Below are 22,105 nucleotides of genomic sequence, written 5' to 3'. Positions count from 1 at the left end.
TACATCTCTCCGGTTATGTCGCAGACATTACCCACCCATCTTTTTTCATTCACTCTTTCATGTCAGAAAGTCATCATCGTTTGAGTAGCAGACTTACCACTGTTAGATAAAGAGAGAGTGAGTGTAAAGTTTATGCATAGTATGTACTAGGCAAGTAAGTCGCTTTATGCGTTCGTTGCATGAAAAGCGGCCGAGAATTAGTTTGACCATTTAAAATTTTGATTTATAAAATATATTTTTAAGCATTTCGTAATATGTGAGGTTATTTGAAGTACATGTTACTGGGCATCTAAATATAAACCATTCAGTTCTGGAAATAGTTCGCGAACAGAATGCCTTATGTTTGAAAACAATCCTGTTGAAATTTTACAATCACATGTCGCCCATTAACACTCATTTTAAAACTCAACTAGGTAAATTTCACGATCGATTTCCTAACATTTTGCCTTGCCCGTTCATGAGTTGGATTCCCAGATATTGCGTTGCCTTGAGGAACTGCACCGAACACCAAATTAAATAACGTTACACATAAGAAATCACACTCCGATTATAAATAGTAAGTACTTTAATCACACTTTTCCTTCATATTGCAGAAACCTGTTAGTATTATGTCCAATTCGTATGTGACGTCCAGTTCGAAACCTACCTCACGATGGAAGCGCTTCGTCAAATCAAACTTACTCACCTTCCTCACGATAGTCGGTGTATTCGGTGGCACGGCACTGGGTCTACTGTTGAAGAATAGTGGCGAACCATGGACGGAACGAGAAGTGATGTACATTCAGTACCCGGGGGATCTATTTTTACGGTAGGCTCAAAGTAACATGCTGGTTTTTACTATTTCGAGCAACTATGATCCGATAACCGCGATAACCGATTTCAGGATGCTTAAATGTCTAATCGTGCCACTGCTAGTGTCATCCATCACGAGCGCCATTGGATCGCTAGATCTCAGTATGTCGAAAAAGATCGCCGCCAGAGCAATCATCTACTACTTCACCACCACGGTCAGCGCGGTAATTTTAGGTATCATACTGGTAACTACGATAAGGCCCGGATCTGGGCAAAGTGCGGAGAGTATGAAAGGTAAAGCTGCCACCCGGCAAGTCCTTACCGTCGATACGCTTCTAGATTTAATCCGGTGAGTATCGATTCTGAGATGGTCCAAAAGCAGTATTGGTTGATGTTTGATCTACCTTCTAGAAATCTTTTCCCACCAAACATCATCCAGGCGACTATGTTCCAGGTAAGCTTATGCCAGTACCACCAATTAAAAGCATCCCAGTTAATAAAACATTTATTCGCTTTTTTTTTTTTTTCTCATTTATAGTTTCGCACAGTACTAGTAGCACCGGCAAATGCAACTGATGGTAAGTATGCTCTTGTCTACCATTACACATTCGTTCATATAGTCTAGATGAGTACATATTGGATGTTATCATTCGTAGTGTCACACTATTTCATTAATTACATGGTAACAATCGCTTTCTTAGAAGCTGTACCACTACAAAGTAAATCGTAGACTAAGATGAAAAAGGGAACAATTACCCTATCTGATACGGATGCCGCGATTGCGTTTGTGTACTTTATTGACTCCCTGGAGCGTTGCTGCAATGATATCCAATTAAATTGCAATCTCATGCTCATTCGTCGCTAGGTAATATGATACCAACTCTGGATTCACAGGCATACAAAATTAGGTCGTGGGGTTGTTTAACGTTTTTATCTGCGATGAAGTTCACACTTCGTCACTACGACAACAAAATTGATCAGAGTAGACGAGACTGTTATTTTGGTTCATAATATTATTGGTATGTTGATTCGAAGACTCACATCACACCTTTCGCAAACGTTATCATTTTTCGCGGAATTGACTTACTTGTTTTAGTGGGAGCGGACTTCGCACAATGACATAAACTAATACGCAAATCTAGTCACAGGATTTTAGGTTGAGCAATCAAAGAAACTGCGAGAGACCGAACTTTTAACTGTCTTATTAAATCCAAAACAACTCTGTAGGAATCTGTTACATTAATGTCAGATTCGTTAGCGCAAACGGTTACAAGATATTGGCAGTGTGCTAAAACTGCAAGTATCCTTTATGCAAGAAAAACAATTAGATATATCGTATGCACTATGCTATACATATTTCTCTTTAGTGGAGGCAAAAACTTTTTTCTCGGCTAAAGAGAAAATAGTTTTAAATAACCTTTGCGCGTTAAGGACACAAAACCTATAACTAAATTAGTTAAGGTGAAGTGATGCCAAAATCACAACAAAGGTTCGGTTATGTTCAGCATCTGTGTGTGGCTAGAACGTACTATCACAGAGAACAGAAGTCCATCCTAATTATTCAACTTGTGTAAAAATCCCTAACGGTTTCGAAGGTAGTTGGGATATCTTCACCAGGTGTGCTACTGTCGTCATGTTTTTTTAGTGGCTGAAGTTCGACTGAATTGACAGCGGTTATACCTCTATCCAGTCAAACCAGTCCGGAACCGGTTTGGACTTCTGAGTGGATTCAGTATGAATTCCAGCACAAATGCATCAACCGATTGCGTCGGAATCGGTTGTTTTCTTTGAGCAAGGTTCCATACTGACTCCATTCAGGATTTAGAACCGGTTCCGGAATAGATTTGACGGATAGTTGGTTTGGCGGCGCTAGTGTTTCATCGTATATTAATTCAAATGTTTACACACGTTTTATTAATATATTTGTTCGATCATGGATGTCTGTGTCTGTGGTACTATACCGATAGGAGATGGCACGCACACAAGCGTATCGTTCAGCAATCAGCTGACTGATTTTTGTGGTTCATTTGTTTTGAAAAAAAAGGTACAAATTTTCCAAGCGAATCAAAATTTCACGAAGAGAATCTATTCATCTGCATGTGCTAACATGCTTACATGCAGTGATACAATGTCTAAGCAATCTGAGATAAGACATTTACGTTACAAACGATGTTGTCTTGTGCGCCAATGCAATGTTTTGGTTTTGACGACGAAATAAAAAGAAGAAGCAGACACGACGGCAGCCATTTTAACTGCAACCTTGTGACTCTATTCAGCATGTCCTAAAGGAATTTGCATTTCGACTTCGTCTCATCAAAATGCGACACTAACTTAGTGACAAGACTAAGTTAGCGCTGAATTGAAGCTAGCTCCAAAACGAAAACACTATGATGAGACGAAGTCGAAACGCAAATTCCACAACTTATTTCAGGAATCAGGTACGTTCCCCATGTTGATCGGAGATTTGTGCCTTGCCAAGAATCTTCTTTTCATCATTTCCCGATGGGAAGGATTGGGGAAGTGGTAAGATTAGGGGTAAGGAAAATAACGACACAGAACAATTAAAACAGAGCATTCTGCACCCCCAGAGGGGTGCTGAATGATCAGCAGATGCTACAATAACAGTAATAAAACTTCCAACCCCCGGAGGAATTTAGAATTTTAATTTAAGTAGTGAGCGGAGATAATAACACCCACAAGGGGATATAACAGATAACAGAACGATAACACCTCCGAAGAGATATTGTCATTCAAATACGACTAAAACTATACCTCTTGACTACACTGGGTTAGAAACAATAGCATATCCTTAAATTTCAGCTTTCTGTTCATAGGTTCATCTATGTATGGAGAACCAAAAATCCGGATACGTAATTGCATTACTACAGGGCAGTTGCATGTCAAATTATATGATATTCCGTAATCGGATTCACAAAGATCACATGAATAATGCTCACCGCGCTAAATAGTAGCCAGGTGATAATTGAGTTTGCAATGTCCAGTCAGTAAGCTGCAATTGTGCTCGGAAAAATGCAACAAATTCTTTGACATTTTCGGACTCACATCCGGCAGAAAAGTCTTTGTTTGAACGCAAGTTTCCAAGCTACGCCAATGGTTGGCATGTTCGGATGCAACCCAAGAGCGAATTTTGTGCCCGTCTACATTGGTCGAAGACCATGCAAGCTTTCTTGATCCTGAAATCGATGTGAGCTGTCTAATTAAGTTTTGAGTCAAGAATTACCCCAACGCACTTAACTTGATCTGCGATAATAATTTCAGAGTCAAAGAACTCCGGTTGTAATCGTGAAAAGCACCATTAATGTTTTATTTGGAATAACTAATAGCCCAACATTAAGACACCATTGCTCCACAACACATAAGGCTTGTTGCATCAAATCAAAAAGTGTGTTAATGCAAATACCGGTGATCATTATATCATAATCATCGGCGAAACCACTCGTCGGAAATCCAAGCTCATTAAGTTTCCTCAACAAGCCTTCGGCGACAAGGTTCCATAAAAGTGGTGACAGCACACCACCTTGAGGACTTCCGCAGACACTCAGTTTCCTTATCTCTACTTGTCTTAACGATGAGCACAGATGTCGGTTGCTAAGCATTGCGTGTATCCATGACCTCGTTCTGCTTCCAAAGACACGTTGTCAAAAGCACCTTCAATATCGAGAAAAACTCCTAAACTTGATTGCTTTTGTGAAAAAGCTTTTTCAATGTTGTAGACAACAGGGTGCTAGTAGACTTCCCCCACTTCGTTAGAGGATGATAAAAGAGCATTTCTGTATGCATTACGAGCCAACTTAAATGCCTCCGACCCGTCCCTGCGTCTGCGATTCCAAGCTCTTTTACATAACTTTTTGAGTCGAACAAGTTCGGTATTCCACCAAGGTGTTCCTCTAGAAGCACGCATAACTCGAAGTGGACAAGCCTCTTGGTATGCTGCTACTATGAGTGAGCTTGTTTCATCCACGACCTCATCCAAGTCACTTGGAGATTCAATCGTCGGAAGATACCCATGAAACCTAGTCGCCAAGCCCTCTTCGTAGAGGTTCCAGTTCGCACATTTAGGATTACGATATGTGACGATATCTAGCGAGACGTTTAAATGATCAAAGACGATGTACTTATGATCAGATAACGACGGTTCTAGCTCGTTTGGTACGAGCCAGTTAGCCAACTCATGCGTAATACCGTCAGAGCAGAGAGTTACATCTAACACCACTTCTCTGCCAGTTCGTGCATATGTTGGGCGGTTTCCTGCATTAAGAATGTGTAAATTTGTACTACTTAAGTATTCCGTTAATTCGGTGCCTCTCAAATTGATATCTGAGCTGCCCCAAATTATGTTGTGGGCATTTGCATCACTGCCGATTATGATAGGTAACCCATTTCTGCCACAGTATGATACAACCCTTTTGAAATAATCAGAAGATGATGGTTTATTATGCCGCAAATATGCCGAACAATAGACGTATTTCTTGTTTATATTGCCAACAGTCATATTTACCGTGACAACACAAATACCGTGACAACACAAATATCGCGTTGTGAAGTCGGATATAAGACATGCACGAGGCATTTCACGTGGATTTGTCATGCCGTTTTTGTTGAAAGCTACAAAAACGGGGTTAAGTAGCTTTCCAACATAGAAGTTTCCTTTATGGAAATACGGTTCTTGAACCAAAGCTATGGAAGCTTTTCCTTCCTGCACAAGGCGGGATAGATTCATAGTTGCTGTACGTTTATGCTGAAGATTAATTTGTGCTACTCTAACTATACTTGATTACAGCACTACACATTTCATCATCAGCATTTGTTGTACAGCAACTAGAAGATACCAAACACGTTGGCTTATAATCGCCTATAGCGAACCGTATATATTCCTTGTTTGAACGTGAGTCTTTGTTTTTTCCTTTTTCAAGGATTTTTACGAACGTGTCCACTGGAAAACAGACAGAGAAAGAATGGCCGGAATGGTGAGAATGAAGATAGGCTTTGAGGGCAGACATCAACATTCCCCTCCATAGCTCTTTCACTGCCAAAAGTTATAACCCTGGTTATAGACATTATATACCATTCAAATTTGACCAAAAATTCATAAGTATATATCCAGGCGAGTTCATGAAGAGGGTTCATGCTGGAACCGGTTCGAAAGTGGCCAATCACCTTTCTTTTCAATAGTGGCCATATGGCTATCAAACTGCTTTGTTTGTGAAGTCAGACTCATAAAAAGGCATTTAAAAGTGATTTTGGGACCTCTGGCCATCCTGGGCCAGTTCCGGATATCCCCGGAGGAACCCTAGTACTGGCCATACAAATACTGCCAATATGGGTATTAAACTTCATGATTTTCAAAGACAAACACGGAAATAGGCATTGCCAGTAATTTTGGAAACACCTGCCATCCGGGAACAGTTCGGGGTATCTCCGGGGAAACCCTAGTACTGGCGAGACACAAAATTATACAAATACTGCCAATACTGACATCAAACTTCATGATTTGCAAAGACAAACCCAAAAATAGTCATTGTCAGTAATTTTGGAAACACCTGCCATCGGGGGACAGTTCCGGATATCCTCAAGGGAACCCTAGTACCGGCCAGATACAAAACCATACAAATACTGTCAATATGGGTATAAAACTTCGTGATTTTCAAAGACAAACTCAGAAATAATCGTTGTTAGTAATTTTAGAAACACCTGCCACCCTGGGGACAGTTCCGGATATCTCCGGGGAAACCCTAGTACTCGCCAGATACAAAACCATACGAATACTGCCAATATCGGTATCAAACTTCATAATTTTCAAACACAAACCCAAAAATAGTCATTATCAGTAATTTCGGAAAAACCTGTCATCCTGGGGACAGTTCCGGATATTCCGGGAGGAACCCTAGTATAGGCCAGATACAAAACCATACCCAAAACCATAAACCCTAGTACTGGCCAGACCAAGAATGATTTGTATAGTTTTGTATCTGGCCAGTACTAGGGTCCCCCGGGGATATCCGGAACTGGCCCAGGATGACCAATGTTACTTTTAAATGCCTTTTAGGAGTCTAACTCCTAAAACAAAGCAGTTTGATATTCATATGGCCACTATTGAAAAAAGGTGCTTGGCCACTTTTGAACCGGTTCCAGCAGGAAACTTCTTCGGGAACTCGCCTGAATATCAATACTTATGCATTTTTTGCCAAATTTGAATGGTATATAATGTCTATAACCAGGGCTACACCAATATAATTAATTGTTACCAAATCGATAACGTTTAATTAGGTATACGTTGTTGTAAAAGAAAGTTGGTGTCATTTTTACGCGATCTGACCCAGCGACCCACACATTTCCGGCACTTCCAATAAATAAATCACAATTAGAAACCCGCACGAGTCCAATAAAGTCAGAGGTAAAAACGAATGAATGGGACCAGTTTGATTTTTTTCTTTCACTGACGCCGACACGGGTTAAAGTAGATCCTCCCCATTACAGTCCCGGTAGTCATGAACGGCGCACTCCATTCACCACATGAGCAAATCGCTTGCCAAATAATGTATTTTTGTCAAACCTGCGCAGAACAGTAGCCCCGGAAGCTGCCGGGGCTGCACGGTGCAGAACAGTAGCCCCGGAAGCTGCCGGAAGTTCGCCTTGACGTAAGTATCTTCATCCATGATGAGAAAATGAGGCTTCGTCAGCATCCGGGTGTACAGTTTCCGGGTCCGTGACATTCCCATCGTATTTCACCGTTCATAGCGATTTGGAGCCTTCTACACTTGTACGTATGCAGTTCCTCCTGGTCCTTGGCTGTCTGAATGATAGACGTAGACAGATTCAACTTTTTGGCCACATCCCTGATCGCTTCAACGACACATTGGGATTCCGTTTCAACGCTTTCACTACACGCTTGTGATCCTGATCACTAATAGAACATCCATTCTGACTTCATTTCTCCTTCCGTTCGATGCTCAGACTTTGGTAGTAACGTTTAATCATACGGCTCACCGTTGACTGCACGATTCCGAGTTGTTTTCCGATGTCCCAATGTGGGTAGAGGATTTCCCAGGTGCTTGCGCAAAATTAATTCGCTACTTTGTTTTTCGGGTGATGCCATTTGTTCCAATTTTCGAAAAACTGACAGCGATAAAAATACCGTGTAAACAATACACTCTAACCAACTTCCCAAATTTTCAAGAGAAAATATCCAATGGGTTATGTTCTACAGCATTTTTTTCCGTGGCGCAATTTGTTGTGGGACACCCTTTAGTTACTTGAAAAAAAAAAAAACAAGATTTGTGGGATACAAATTTGGGGATACAGATGGTGTGATTATCAAATAACCCGAAATGGATTCAAACTTCGAGACCATATGTTTGTCACGGTCACATTTTTGTACTACTTTTTTATGTCAAGGGTATTTGTCTTAATGGAGCGAAACGCACAGGAATTCCGCTACTGTTGTATGAATGTGACTATGAATTCTTCTTACTCATAAAAGAACAAACGGGTAATAAATTTTCTGTCGACCTTTATCGAAATATCCAATACTAAATTTGGAATGAGAATGAGGGCATTCCAACTAAATGAATGCCCGACCTTTAAATTGTCAGTTAGCATCAGCAGTGGTTATCACAGCAACAGTGTAACGGTGTAAGATAATTGGAGCGAGTAAAATAAGGTGAAGCGGCATAGTGCTGTAAATAATCGGAAATCCTCTGTCGTGTTCCCCCTGTCACTTTCGCTTGGTGCGCGGTACGGTGTGGTTTGCATAGTTAACTAACAAAATATGCCATACGCCTACTGTGTTTTTTACCATGTTGACCACAGCTGACTTGCCTTGATCGTTGTTCAATTGCTCACAATTACTGTTGCATCATATTATAACCAATCTGTTGTGAGCATATTATATGTTACACATAATTAGGAAACATACACGTGTAATTGGATGCAGGGTACTGGGCGTATTTTCATGTCACAAGCTATTCCGAATGCCCCTGTAAGGTTGCCAGCATGTTGTTGGTGTAACTAGGATTTTTATTTGCTATTGCAGTTTGAAAACATTTGAAATAGTGGTAATAATTCACATGTTTTATCATAAACGTAAGGATGATTTTTAAGACAGACTTTGATTGATATGAACCATTCATCAATTATCAATTAGCCCTTCGTTATGCAAAATCTCAATATTTTAACATATCGCCAAAGCGCGGTGTTTCATGGAGCGCAGCCGTTCAGTTTTACCAAAAAGAAGCACATGAAATTTTACGCAAATGCGCTAATACCAATGTATGTGCAATTAATCGACTATTTTAAGCTATTATATAGTGTGACAACCTACGGCATAAAATGTTTAAAATATGTAAATCAAGCGTTCACCTACACTGATATATGCGTCTTCTATCCACGTGAACGGAAGATGTGTTCAAGCGATTGATTCTAATCAAATTCTAATCATTTATTACTTACAGTTCCACTAACTGAGTACAAAATCAAATCCGAATTCACCGAGGGTACCAATGTGCTTGGAATGGTAATGTTCAGCATAGTGCTTGGCGCTTGCATCGGCAAGATGCGGGAAGCTGGCAAACCCCTGCAGGCAATGTTCGAAACGATGAGCGAGGCTATGATGATTATCACATCTTGGGTTATCTGGATATCGCCACTCGGTGTGTTCTTCCTTGTAGCCGCCAAGCTGCTGGAAATGGCTTCGTTCGTGGAGGTGCTCGGTCTGCTCGGATGGTACTTCATAACCGTTATCGTTGGGTTGGTCGTGCATGGATTTGGTAATTAAATCACTTGAAAATCATGAAGTTTAATTCACTAACGTCATATTTGATACAGGAACAATCCCGTTAATCTTTTTCGTGTGCACACGAAAACTGGCGTATCCTTATATCGGTAAAATGAGTCAGGTGCTGGCCACCGCTTTCGGTACCGGTTCCAGCTCGGCAACTATGCCAATCACGATCCGGTGTTTGGACAATTTGGGCATGGATCCTCGTGTGACACGTTTTGTGATTCCGGTAGGTGCCACCATCAATATGGACGGAACGGCACTTTACGAAGCTGTTGCCGCCATATTTATCGCTCAGCTAAGACACATCCCGCTTTCATTTGGGCATATAGTTGCTGTAAGGTAATGTATTGTTTAAACTAGTCGTCAAAATGTCAGGATGAATAAATACGTGCTATTTCCTATTTCAGTGTCACTGCCACTGCTGCTTCGATCGGTGCAGCCGGTATCCCACAAGCTGGCTTGATTACCATGGTTATGGTGCTGGATACCGTTGGACTGCCTGCTGAAGATGTGACAATCATTATCGCTGTCGATTGGTTGCTGTGAGTGAAACTAGTTGCTGCTTTGGTTTCGATAGTTGAAATAATGGTATTTGTTTCCATTGCAGTGACCGATTCCGTACCACCATAAATGTAATGTGTGACGGTTTAGGTACAATTCTGGTGGACATCCTTTCTAAGAAAGATTTGGAATCTGCTCCCATCAACAATGTAAGTATTACCCATCCGTACATCATGGTTGCTTATTGGCTATATATGCTAAACACTGGCCAGTATCATATGATAGTTGCTAAGAACTGTTTAAATTTTGTATCTTAATGAAATTACCACATTCCTCTATACTTTAGAATAAATACGAGGCCCGTTCTATTTTAGGAGAGTTAATATATTTAGAACCAAAAGCTCTGCTCGAAAAAAAATTAAAGGGTTGTGTACAGGACACGACCACGGTGACATTAAAAATATAGCTTTTTTATCTATCACACATATCGACACACGTTCTTGTTCACTCGCCTGTTTTCATATGTTACAATTTGCTATATACCCTCCCCATTAAAACATAATTTATTGAGGGTCTTTTAACGGTAATCTATTAATTAATCAAGTATCTCACTAGGTGATTGGCATTATTTGGCTGATCCATCTAGTAAAAATAGGCTGGTTTGTCCAGAAAATATATTCAAAAGAAAAGTTCCATATTGAGAGCTGTGATGAGGAAACCCACGCCCGCCAACGGATATATACAGATTCTCCATAAAATATGAAATTTCATTTTCCATTTAAATTTTCAATAATGTACTAATGAACTTAAGTAAACAATCTTAAGTTTAAGTATTTCTTAATCGATTAGTGGTGGAAAAATGAAATTATTTGATAAATTACATTGTTATGCAACGTTCGCACTACCAGTTAAAACGGGTTTTTATGCTATCTTGGTGACATTTTTCTTGTTGCTAATTATTAAAACGTGTTATAACTCTGTAGTGTAAACATTGTATTATGAAACCAATTCTGCAGCGTTTTATGTTATATAGGTGTTTTATGTGGTAATAGGACTGACATAATTATATCTTCAGTACAGCGGTTTGTTTCATAATTTAAAACAGATTTATTTTAAAATTTAAATTAGTATACCCAACCGTATTTGTTGTATACCTTAAAACGCAATTAGAACTGTGTTTTAAATACATAGGGTAGGACAGATATTCTGACTGGTTAAACTGGGAAAACAATTTTAAGTCCAGTAACGCTTAAGACATGGCTTGAATTTGAATCGAAAAAGAACACCTGCTTCAACTGCTGCTGGGACGGTAAGTTCTGTTTTAAAATTTTCCGTTGTGTGCAGTACGAAACAAAAGTGTTTGAAATTAGAAAACAAAAGTTCTGCTGGGAATGTGATTGTTTCCGATGCAATTACACTCAGATTTTTCACGCAGGGGATACAGGCCGTGTAAATGAAAACCGCGTAAATTTAAAAAAACGCGTTAATGAAAACCGCGTAAATTTCAAAATCCGCGTAAAAACCTGAGTGTACTCTCCTATATAAAATACTACGCTGCTGAACAGTGCAATAACTACAGAAGCACGTTGTCAGATGCCTTACTGATAAAAAACATATAACCGAAATATGAAACATGAAAACCAATTGGCTCTTTACCCTACGCAGCTACAAAGCGCCGTAAACATGGATTAACAAGTTACAACGCACACGCATGCATAAAAATAAATATATTTTATTCAAACGCAACACTCTTAAGCAGCACACACCGTATTGAATTAAATCCAAACCACCCCACCCAGCCACTTTGCAAATCATTCTGTGACACCGTGCTGGTACCCGAAAAATCCGCAAACGGCCACCGCTGCCGAAAATGCATAGCGTCTACCGCTTATTGTAGTGCCCAGACGCTGCAGCCATGATCTTACCCGTTCGACATAAGAACAAAAACTGATTCAAACGGGTACGCGTCACCTCTATTTATAAACTAACCGTATATGGTTTAGTCACATAGGTGCGAGTGTGTGCAAATGCCAACGTTACCGAAAATCGATAGCGCTTATTGCATCGCCCGGAGACGATGTTGTTCGTATGAGACAAGAGCAACAACTGATTTAAACGGACATGCGTCGCTTCTATTTATGACTTTTCGTCTTTCATTGAGTCACTAAGCTGCCCTCTTTTGACGGCTGTGTCTGAGAAATCTGCCTCACGAATGGTAATTTTCCCGTTTTTCGTGAACTTTTTAATTTTACCAATTTCCAAAAGTCTACTTTTATTGGGGAGATATTAAATTATTACCAATATTTAAGTTAGGTGTTTCTGAATCGGTTGGTGTATGAATGATTAAAATCCATCTAGTAATATCGGAGTTATAAGCGTGCAAACCTTACATAGTTTCGTTACATGGGAGATAGTTTAGATTTTAGAATGACACCTAGCCCCAGATAGTGGAGTAAGACATTTTTAATGTCAAAATATGAAAATGTATAAACAGTGCATATTAGCCATTCATGTACTGCCGTTCTATACAAACTGAAATATCTAATAAGAGCAAGCACACTGAACAGTAGCGAGTATGTTGAAATTTGACAATTTCTTCTTTAATTCGATAAACTTACTAGGTCTTTCAGGTTTGGTAACTATTTTCTACTTTTTTGAGTTTTTGGTCGGGTTGGGCCTTCCTTCAAGCTTCATATATAAATAAGTATTCTATTTTTATAATCTAGTCTAATTCCATTCACTATTTCCCATTTTACGAGAATGATTTCTACATCGAGACCAAAAAATGTTAATGTTAAAACATGTTAAATCTTGCTAACAAATAGAAAAATACGCCTTAACATAGTTTAGTGTAAAATTCCTTATCATACATGCGTAGTTAAAGTCTGATTGTTGATAACAAAATATCTGGCCAGTTTTCTATTGATACAATTATCTATTTTTGCAATTTCATTGCAGATTACGTACTAAATTGAAATTTTCGTTGCTGCATATTATTACATTAGATATTAGCAACTGACGGTATGATGCGATTTTAGAGTGCTTTTAAGAAGACGTCTTAATGTTGTTAAACTAATTCAGTTTTGTTTGATTGTTTATATAATGCTTCTGTTTTCTAAAACTCGCTTAAATTGCGTTAATTGCACATGCAAATTATAAGAAAAAAAGAAAAAAAATGGATTAAACCATTTTGCGCATTAAGAACACAAGACCTAACTTAAATTAAGTTTGCTTTTGCTGTTCCGAATTCATCTCGTCAGTAACTAGCACCATTCAGGTGTCGAGTTAGACCAGTGTTTTTCAACCGGGGGTGAATTCACCCCCAGGGGTACGTCAACTTCTCCAACTTATCCCAATATTTCCATTGAATTATTGTCTCTATATTATAGAGTCAATTATTCGATGAAAATATTAGGATAACAAGTTTAAATTTACCCGAAATAATTCATGATGTGACGTACCCCTGAGGGTGAATTCACCCCCGGTTGAAAAACATTGAGTTAGACGATGTATGTAAACTAGCACCCAAATTAGCACAAGTTAGACACAAAACAATCCAAACAGTTCGCACGACACATGTGAAAGCCTAAAGCAACTGACTTGTCTCGACTGGTGTCCCAGATGGTGCTAGTTACTAACGAGATGAATTCGAAACACAAAAAGCAATTTAAATTTATGTTAGGTCTTGTGCCCTTAATGCCCTTTTGGGATTTTATTGCACACTCCTTTCTATTTTTTCGCCCTTCTTCCCCACGGAACTACATCAAGGTATTACTTCTTGACCCCCCCCCCCTCCCCATTGTACTTTCGACGCATCTCTTTCTTTTGCTTAGGAGTTTTCCGTAGCTATCTCAGAGTCTCACTTGATCCATGAAATGGTTCCACATTTGAGCCATTTAACTCTCGATTCTTCTCATGCTTTTTGACTCCATCTATTACGTCGATTCATCTCTCGTCTCAGTTAACCGTCTAGCTCCTGTTTCCGTGAGCCATTCAGCTCCCAGCCTTATCCCGATCTACCCGGATAGTCCCCGGCGATGAATTCACCTTACTCCGACTGAAAGATCTCTGGGCACGGAATTTCTTTCGGTACCGAGGTCTGTTTCGTGAGCCAATTAGCTCCCATTTTTGTCACAATACAATGTCAGACAGTGCGCGGCTGTGAATCTATCCTACTGTGTATTCCCCGGCGGTAGATTTCTCCCTATACTGATGTTCGTTTCCATTAACTCCCCATTTCGTCTCGATCTACTCGATCCAGCCCCTGGCGGTGGACCTAGCCTACTCAACGGGCCAGCCAAAAGGTGCGGAGATCTCTCCAGAGATTCCGGATGGAGCGTTGCTTCCGGTTCACTGGCGTTCCAACGACCCCTGCAGGCTGTTCGACGTGGTCTACTCGATCTATTCTCCAGCGGCAGATCTAGCCTACTCACGAGCTAATCGGTAGGGTATCGAGGACGGTCCGGCGATTCCGGTGAAACCTGACCTCCGATTCGCTGGCGCCCCGACGATCATAACCTGGCGCTACGTCGCGCACTACTCAACTTGTCCCCGGCGGTGGAATATTTGCCCAGACCCGATTTGTGGTTTCACCGTGGATTTCTAGTCGATGGCGCTACTTTGTTGGTCCTTTCCCAACATTCTCTGCAGCTTGGAGAGTATACTCGACACTACTCCTTTGACCGCATACCATATATGCTCATAGTGGCACATCTCTTCGACGATATTGTCGACTATCAAGCCGGGCATACCCTTTCGAACTTCTTCGAACCTAGGGCATTCGAAGACCACGTGTTCTAGCGTCTCTTGCACACACTTCTAGCAAAGGCGTGACGAAGCATGTCAAAACCGATGCAGGAGCTTCCTTTCTCAGCGTTGTTCCACTCTTGCTGCCACTTAACCAAAGAGTCCGCTCTAATCAGTCTCCTTGCATTTCGTGTATTCCTCCGCTGGTAGCATTCCACGTCCTCAGCCAGAGTGATGCAGACGGGGATCATCCCGGCAATGACGCATACCGCCTCCGACGATATCGTCCTGTATGCGCTCGCGACACGAACAGCCATTAGGCAAAACGTGCTTGTCAACTTGCTATGGTTCTGCGTTGAGTTCAGTGCAGCAGCCCAGGCTGGTACGCCATACCTCAGTATTGAGGATGAGACATCCGCCAGGAGACGTCTCTTGCTGTATCTTGCTCCTCCGATGTTCGACATGACCCTTTCCTATACATTAGTTGTCTTCGCAGCTTTCTCACATATATAGTCGACATGACTGTTGTAATTTTACCGATCGGCGACCATGACACCCAGGTGCCTCAGTGAACGCATCGATGGAATTGAGTATCCTCCTTCTTAAGGTGAGCTAACTGTAGCTTGACATCAGCCATACAGATTTCCACCATGCCTGTTGTCTCTGCCGTCAACATCTCCACTTTCTCGAGGGTCTCGCCAGTTATCGTCAGGACAACGTCATGTGCAAAGCCTACGATCTTGAGTCCCCTAGGCAGTTGCAGCATTAACATTCCGTTGTACACTATGTTTACAGAGCGTTAGCCCAAGCAAGGAGCCCTGAGGTTCTCCCGCCGTGATCCTAATCGACCTCGTGCCTTCGCCTAGGCATGTCTGTAGAACTATCCTCAACATGTCCGGAAACGCCATGATCGCGATCTTCAGTGCCACGTTGGGGACACACTCCGAATCGGTAGCTTTCTTCGCTTTCAGTCCTTCCACCACTATAAGGAGCTCGATTGTCACCAGCACCGTCTGCATCAACGTACGGTGTAGGCAGCCAAGCGGTCGGGTCGTTCTTCGGGAAAAGAACCTCCAAGATAATTTTCAATTTATTAGTGCACATTTCAGCTGCTGGCGTTGGACCCTTGATCTTGGCCATCACGACACGGTAAGCGTTGCCCCAGGAGTTAGCATTTACTTTGCTGCACAGTTCTTTGTAGCAGGTACACTAACTAAGCGCTATCTCACGTTTGAAATCGGCCGTAGACGCCCGGAACGTGAGCTTACACTCCTCGTTGACTGCCTCAGATCTTGCTGAGCCTTTCGTTCCACCAATACGACGGACGCCGTCAGTTTCTCGGCTTTGTTACGTCACACGCCGTCACTAATATTTCCGACAGCTCATTGGCATTCGGAATTGGAGTGCGGCTGTCAACACGAAGCACTGCCACAAAAAGGTCCTGGTTGAAGTCCTTTATTTTCCACTTCCACTCACCAGTCCTCCGCCTTACAATGAAATTTCACCTACCAATAGTGTAGCGGATCGCCTGGTGGTCGCTACATATGTACGGCTCACCAACTCGCCAATTTATGTTATCCATCGGCGATGCACTGAAGAATGCTACGTCGATGATGGATTCCCGGCCGTCCTTACGGAATTTGCTAGCGAAACCTTCGTTGCACAGTCTTACATCCAGCTTCACCAGGGCTTCCAGCAAGCTGTAACCTTGTGCGTTGGTCAACCTGCTACTTCACTCCACGGCCCAAGCGTTAAAATCTTGTCCTATAACAACCGGTGTTCGTCTGACTAACGAGTCGGTTAGTACGTCCAGCATCCGATTGTACTGCTCTGGTGTCCACAATAGGGGAGCATAACAGCTACAGATGAATACGCCGTCGATCCTGGCCATCATGAAGCCTTCGTACTATCTACCACCTCTCGGACAGGGTATCCGCCCATCCCTGCACTATGCACCACCCGTTATCGGGAGTACCACGATACGACTCTGCAATAATTGCATCGTTGCACTTCGTTTCTGTTATTGACTGCACAACAGTTGCTGTGCAATGTCGCAATGATTGAGATTAAGTTGGGTTATCTCCATCATCATTGGTCTGCCTTTGCCTTTTTGTACATTGGGTATACGTATAAGATGTGATCCTTTCCACCCTCCTTTCTGCAGAACATGCACTTCGGTTGCTTTGTGCAGTCTCTAGCTCTCTGTTCCATCTCCCTACATTTTCTGCACAGATCAGATCTGTCTGGGCCTCTACAGTTTCTTGCCTGATGGCCGAAAACAATGCACCTAAAACACCTCTCCGTTTGTTTAGTGGCTGTAGGGATCATCGGTATCGGTATCGGTCGACATAAGCTGGTTGGCTGCAGCTGGCGAAAAGCGTATGTGTGCCACCATACGCCTTCCTCAACCTGATTGACATCTGCTAATTCTTATGGTTAAATTGCTCTATTAGCGCGCTCCTCACTTCGTCTCCCGTTGTGATCTCGTCCAAATTCCTGCACTCGATCACCGCTTACTGAACTAAAGCTCTCACGTTCGCTTCTCTTCTCGTCGCTTCTGTAACGAGTTCCCGATAGGTCGAGCTCTTGATCAATGGATGCTTCTTCAGCTCGAATAGCATCTCACCTTTCTGAGTGCGCCTGGCTCTTACTACGTTCTCTCCCGGCTCTTTCAGATTGGGATCCTCTCTCATCCTTTTAAGGATCGCAATGTACGTCACACCGTCGCTTGCTTTGATGAAAAGAGCGGCTCCCCTATACCTCTCCTGGCGTAGTCGAAGGTCCTTCTTCTTGTTCTTCTTTGCATCCTCTCTTCTAAGATTCGCCACTCACTCTCCATTTGTCGGCTGTTTTACTGTCTTCCACCGACCTTCTTGGGCTTCCTCCTCTCCTGCTGTTTCCCTTACTCTTTTCACAGAACGGGAATACCGGTCCCCCTTCTCATAGGCTTCTGCCTCCGCTATCTCCGTGCTCTACAGTGTCTGTCTTTTCGGAATTTTCAGCCATTTCCAGTAACGCCATCTGTTCGCATTCAGCTGCTGCTATGGCAGATTTAATGCTCATCACCAGATGCCTGATCTAGCCGCGCACGATACCCTTCCTTCGATTTTTTGCTTCAGATTCATCACTTTAGGCAATACAGACTGCTGGTCTTCTTGGGTAATGCTTGATTTCTGCGTGCGCACCTGAAACTCTAGCTTTCCTTGGCGCCCTATCGGTTGCAATGCGGCTGCATTTGCTGTTGTACTTGGTCATTTTGCTGGGTTTGGGGTCCTCGCTAGCCTTCCTTTGAAGAACGGGTGTACCCCTCTTGCCGGGTGTATTCCTAAAATTTTTGTTGCTTTTGTCTTCTTCCATTAGTAAGTAGTCACCTCTATATGATTCCATTGTTACCTTTGCGATCCATCATGAGGTACCGCGCTCAGAGTCGGATCGGCGCTAGTCAGGAGCGTTCAACTGAGCCTACTTCCACCGGCTAAGCTGAAAGTTTCGAACTTACTTACCTACCAATGTTTCAACGGGAAGGGGGCCAGCTAGTACCATTAGCCCGCTAACCGTTTCGGAGAAGTGTCGTCCTTCCTTACAAGGGTAGTGGGAGGGCGTGGCTGTCGGTCCGTGGTTAAATTTCGATGAAATCCTTATTCGCATCCGTGTTCTGCCACCAGTATGCCATAATTAGGATCTTACTAGTATCGATTCTAATGTGCCGGTTGACACCCTAGTTGTGTTAGGGTGCTTTATGCTACAATCTTGGAGAAAATCTTACCGAAAGCGGCACCAATTCGCTTCGACGGAGCTGCTTTGAGATTTATATGTATTTTTCATAGAGCTTTGGCAGAGCCGCCCAACATTTGCCTTACCCCACGATATCCTAGCAAGACTCACCAACTCTTCTATCATCGATATGAATTATTCAGAAGCTGTAGCTCATCACTACCTTCTACTATTGGGTCCGACAAAAATGACCTTGAGAAAATTTACTTAACTTAAGACGTTTAATAGCACAATGAATTAAATGATTTAGCTTTTGTTTATTTAGTCACTTTTAGTTTGCCTGACTCTATTCACCACTTTCCGCTCTCTTTAGTACTATGGTTCTAAATTTTGGATATCTTTGTCATCTAGTAGTAACAAACTAATTTATTATTAGTGAAATGAAAAGTAGGAAAGTGACCTTGAACTCACCATTATCCACCGCAAACAAGATAAAATGTGTAATGTAGAATTCTTTTGCGTCTCAAACTTAATAAGGGACTCGATCGTTTCACATTTATGCTTACCATGAAAGTCGGATCCTTCAAAAATCCAAAAACTTAAGTTGACCCGGAAAATGCGAAGTCCACACTATTTTTTACCCTACATATGAGTAAAAAGGCAAAGCACAACCTTGGTGCTACATTCCGTTGCGAAATTTGACATTCTATTTCGGCGGACTTCGCTGCCGATTCTTAGTGTATAACCTTTAAAAATATGCATGCGCTCTTAAATAACTAATCTCAAAACGTTCATGAAGTTTGAAATGAGCGACCGAAAATAAAAGTCGCAAGGATAGAACATGCTTCGCAAAACCCGTTTCAAACATATTAAAATATAAAAATCGGAAATAAATTTCAAGCATACAAATCGGACAGAAAACCTTCATCAAAGAATCGCTTAAAAAGTTTTCACCCATAAAACTCGGCAAGGATGATCCTCCAGTATAAAAATCGTTTTAAAATAAATAAATCGCTCGTAGGAGCATCCGTATATCTTGATGTTCAAGAAAAAAACTCGGCTAACAAAAACTACTTTGTAAGAATCGGATATATTTCTTTCCGGTTTTTTTACTAAAGGTTTTTTATCCGACTCTTACAAAGAAATGTCCCAATCCAATTGTTATGCTTGAAGTTTATATCCGGTTTTTATATTCTAATATATTTGAAACGGGTTTTACGAAGCATGTTCTGTCCTTGCGGCTTTTATTTTCGGTCGCTCAAATAACCAGTTGTTTCAATCCCTTTAAACTAATACAGTAGTCCCGGAGAACCGCAATAAGTATCAGGCGATCTAATGTAACCTACATAGTTAAATGAAATAATAACCGAATTAGCACGTTAAATACTTATTCATAATGATTTATTTGTTGCTTGAACCACGATTTGATTTAACAAATGAGTATAAATGCGAACAATTTGATACGAATTTCGCAATTGCGGACGAATCTATAGCGTATTGTGCAAACTACAATAATAAAACAAGTTTCATCTTCACTCTCATTTCAGTGTGACGCCGAACCCCATGAACTAGTTGAACTGCGGCACGATTGCAACGAGAAAGAGTAGAGCACCTCCGACGTCACCCCGTGTCGACACTCTAATTGGCCCCTTCCCTCCTGAGAGTACCGATTTTCGGTTAATTGTAGCAACTGTTGTAAAGCATGTAAAGGGACACTTTCAAAATCAAAATAGCAGTCTTGTTCTACGTACTCGCAATCGCCTGTGAGCACGTGCTAGACTAGAGTAAAGTTAACGAAAGACCTTTTCCTTAAGAGAAGGGACTACATCTCCTTCAATGTCACAGTCATTGGCGATTATACCTAAGTGGTTGGTAGGGGACGAGAAAGAAAAAACAGTCATCGACATCTGTTCCGATTTTTTTTAGTGTGTGGCGTTTTATCCCTCCACGTACGATCGAAAATGTTCGCCCATGCATGTGCCGAAAATTCCAAAAATGTTCAACTGAAAAACACATTGACGGCAGAGTTTGTCGAGCCCTAGAAAATAGAAGATACAATTTGTTCGAGCTTAAGCCTAACGTAGTGTCAGTGTTAATTAACTGTATGATTAAAAATACTTACAAATATATTTTAACAGTTAACGTTTTGTACATTATCTCGTTTTTTTTTATTTTCACCATTCGCTCTTAAGTTTTAGACGCCTAGCGCATCATCAGATTTAATGGTTAGTGCAAGTAGGCCAAGCCACTTTTGGTTTGTAGAACGAATAGGTAACTAATATATATGACAGAACAAAAAAAAACAATCGAACATTTCGAATTTTGGTTGAGCGTTTTCTTAAGTGACAAGTAAATTAAAAAAAATTGCGGTCGTAAATAATCAAAAAAATGTTATCTAAATGTTGTATTCAAAAATTCGAATAAAACCACGGTTGGTAAAGGCCGTAGCGAAAGAAAACAATAAATATCTAATTAAAAATAATAGATAACATATGGTTTTGCATTTTTTTAATCAACAACTGCACTGCATATAATCGCAAGTCAGTCCCATGTAGATAGGGAATCCCATAGGACATTGGACTGACTTGTGATTATGGGCAGTGCAGAAATGATATTATTAACAGGTTGAGATGAATGTCAAGTTCCAAAAGGTGAAAATTTGATTTGCTATGGATAGTCAGTACAGTCTAAACAGCACGTGCATGAGACTTCCTCTATTCAAACCGTACAGTGATTTGTACGGCCATGTTTCGTGGAGACAGACTATCGAGCTGTCGGTATGTTTGAGAGAAGCTTCTTCGCTCAATACTCGGCGACACAGCAGATAATGGAGAATGAAGCAGACGCATTGGGCACGAACTGCATCCAGCATGCAAATGTAGGTAGGTTACAGTAGGCTGGGCCCTGGCTGGGTATGTAGCGAGAATGACGGAAGAGGGCCCCGCTAATGTTGTGTTCAGCAGCGAACGTGAAAGAAATCGGGTAGAACCCGCACTCGCTGGTTGTGTGCAATTGAGAAAGTGGCGCGTGCAGACATCCGAAAAGACCGAAGCGTAGGGTATCTAAAAATTATGCTATGCTAAAAGCCAGCAGAAATGGGGGCTACAAATTATCTTTTGTATGATAGCGAAAACGAAGTTTTTTGGCAGCCCGGATCAGTTTTTTTAGAAGTTGCATATTAAAATATTCTAACTCCATAAAATTTGGTCAAACCAAACCCTTGAATATTTTTACAGCTGCTCAAGGATCTCAAAAATTGAAAACACAGATGTAACGGCACATATTCTGAACCATTTTTTCTGTATACTGAGGAATTTGATCGTCAAAAGTTACAAACAAAACTTAAACACCAACTTAAACACATCAGTATCTGCAAAAATGTGACGTTTTCCCTAATTTCCTATTTAGGAAATCTTTTGTGAACACAATTTATTTAACAGAGAATGCACAAAAAATGAAGATTGGGGGCGAAGGACAAGCTGTGGATCCACCCACGCTAGACGAAGCACGAAAGGCTACTCACAAGCTGAAAAACGGTCAAGCCGTTGGAAA

General features: G+C 41.3%; 1 protein-coding gene across 2 annotated transcripts in view; it reads left to right on the top strand.

Moving 5' to 3' along the window:
• Positions 1 to 21,042, top strand: part of LOC131678999 (excitatory amino acid transporter 3) — a 96,085-nt gene extending 75,043 nt beyond the window's left edge. The window contains exons 2-12 of one of the 2 annotated variants that reach the window (XM_058959507.1): positions 594 to 808; positions 884 to 1,141; positions 1,204 to 1,246; positions 1,331 to 1,370; positions 9,264 to 9,578; positions 9,637 to 9,931; positions 10,000 to 10,134; positions 10,200 to 10,302; positions 13,052 to 13,066; positions 13,097 to 13,114; positions 20,101 to 21,042. In XM_058959507.1, coding sequence (XP_058815490.1) covers positions 609 to 808; positions 884 to 1,141; positions 1,204 to 1,246; positions 1,331 to 1,370; positions 9,264 to 9,578; positions 9,637 to 9,931; positions 10,000 to 10,134; positions 10,200 to 10,302; positions 13,052 to 13,063 — 1,401 coding nt within the window. In that variant the 5' untranslated portion in view covers positions 594 to 608 and the 3' untranslated portion in view covers positions 13,064 to 13,066; positions 13,097 to 13,114; positions 20,101 to 21,042. The remainder of the gene's footprint in view (positions 1 to 593; positions 809 to 883; positions 1,142 to 1,203; positions 1,247 to 1,330; positions 1,371 to 9,263; positions 9,579 to 9,636; positions 9,932 to 9,999; positions 10,135 to 10,199; positions 10,303 to 13,051; positions 13,067 to 13,096; positions 13,115 to 20,100) is intronic. The other variant, XM_058959506.1, reaches the window with a different exon arrangement.
• Positions 21,043 to 22,105: the final 1,063 nt, after the last annotated feature.

The sequence above is a fragment of the Topomyia yanbarensis genome, chromosome 2, assembly GCF_030247195.1.
Source record: "Topomyia yanbarensis strain Yona2022 chromosome 2, ASM3024719v1, whole genome shotgun sequence".
Taxonomy (NCBI): domain Eukaryota; kingdom Metazoa; phylum Arthropoda; class Insecta; order Diptera; family Culicidae; genus Topomyia; species Topomyia yanbarensis.
This window is presented reverse-complemented; position numbering and strand designations above follow the sequence as displayed.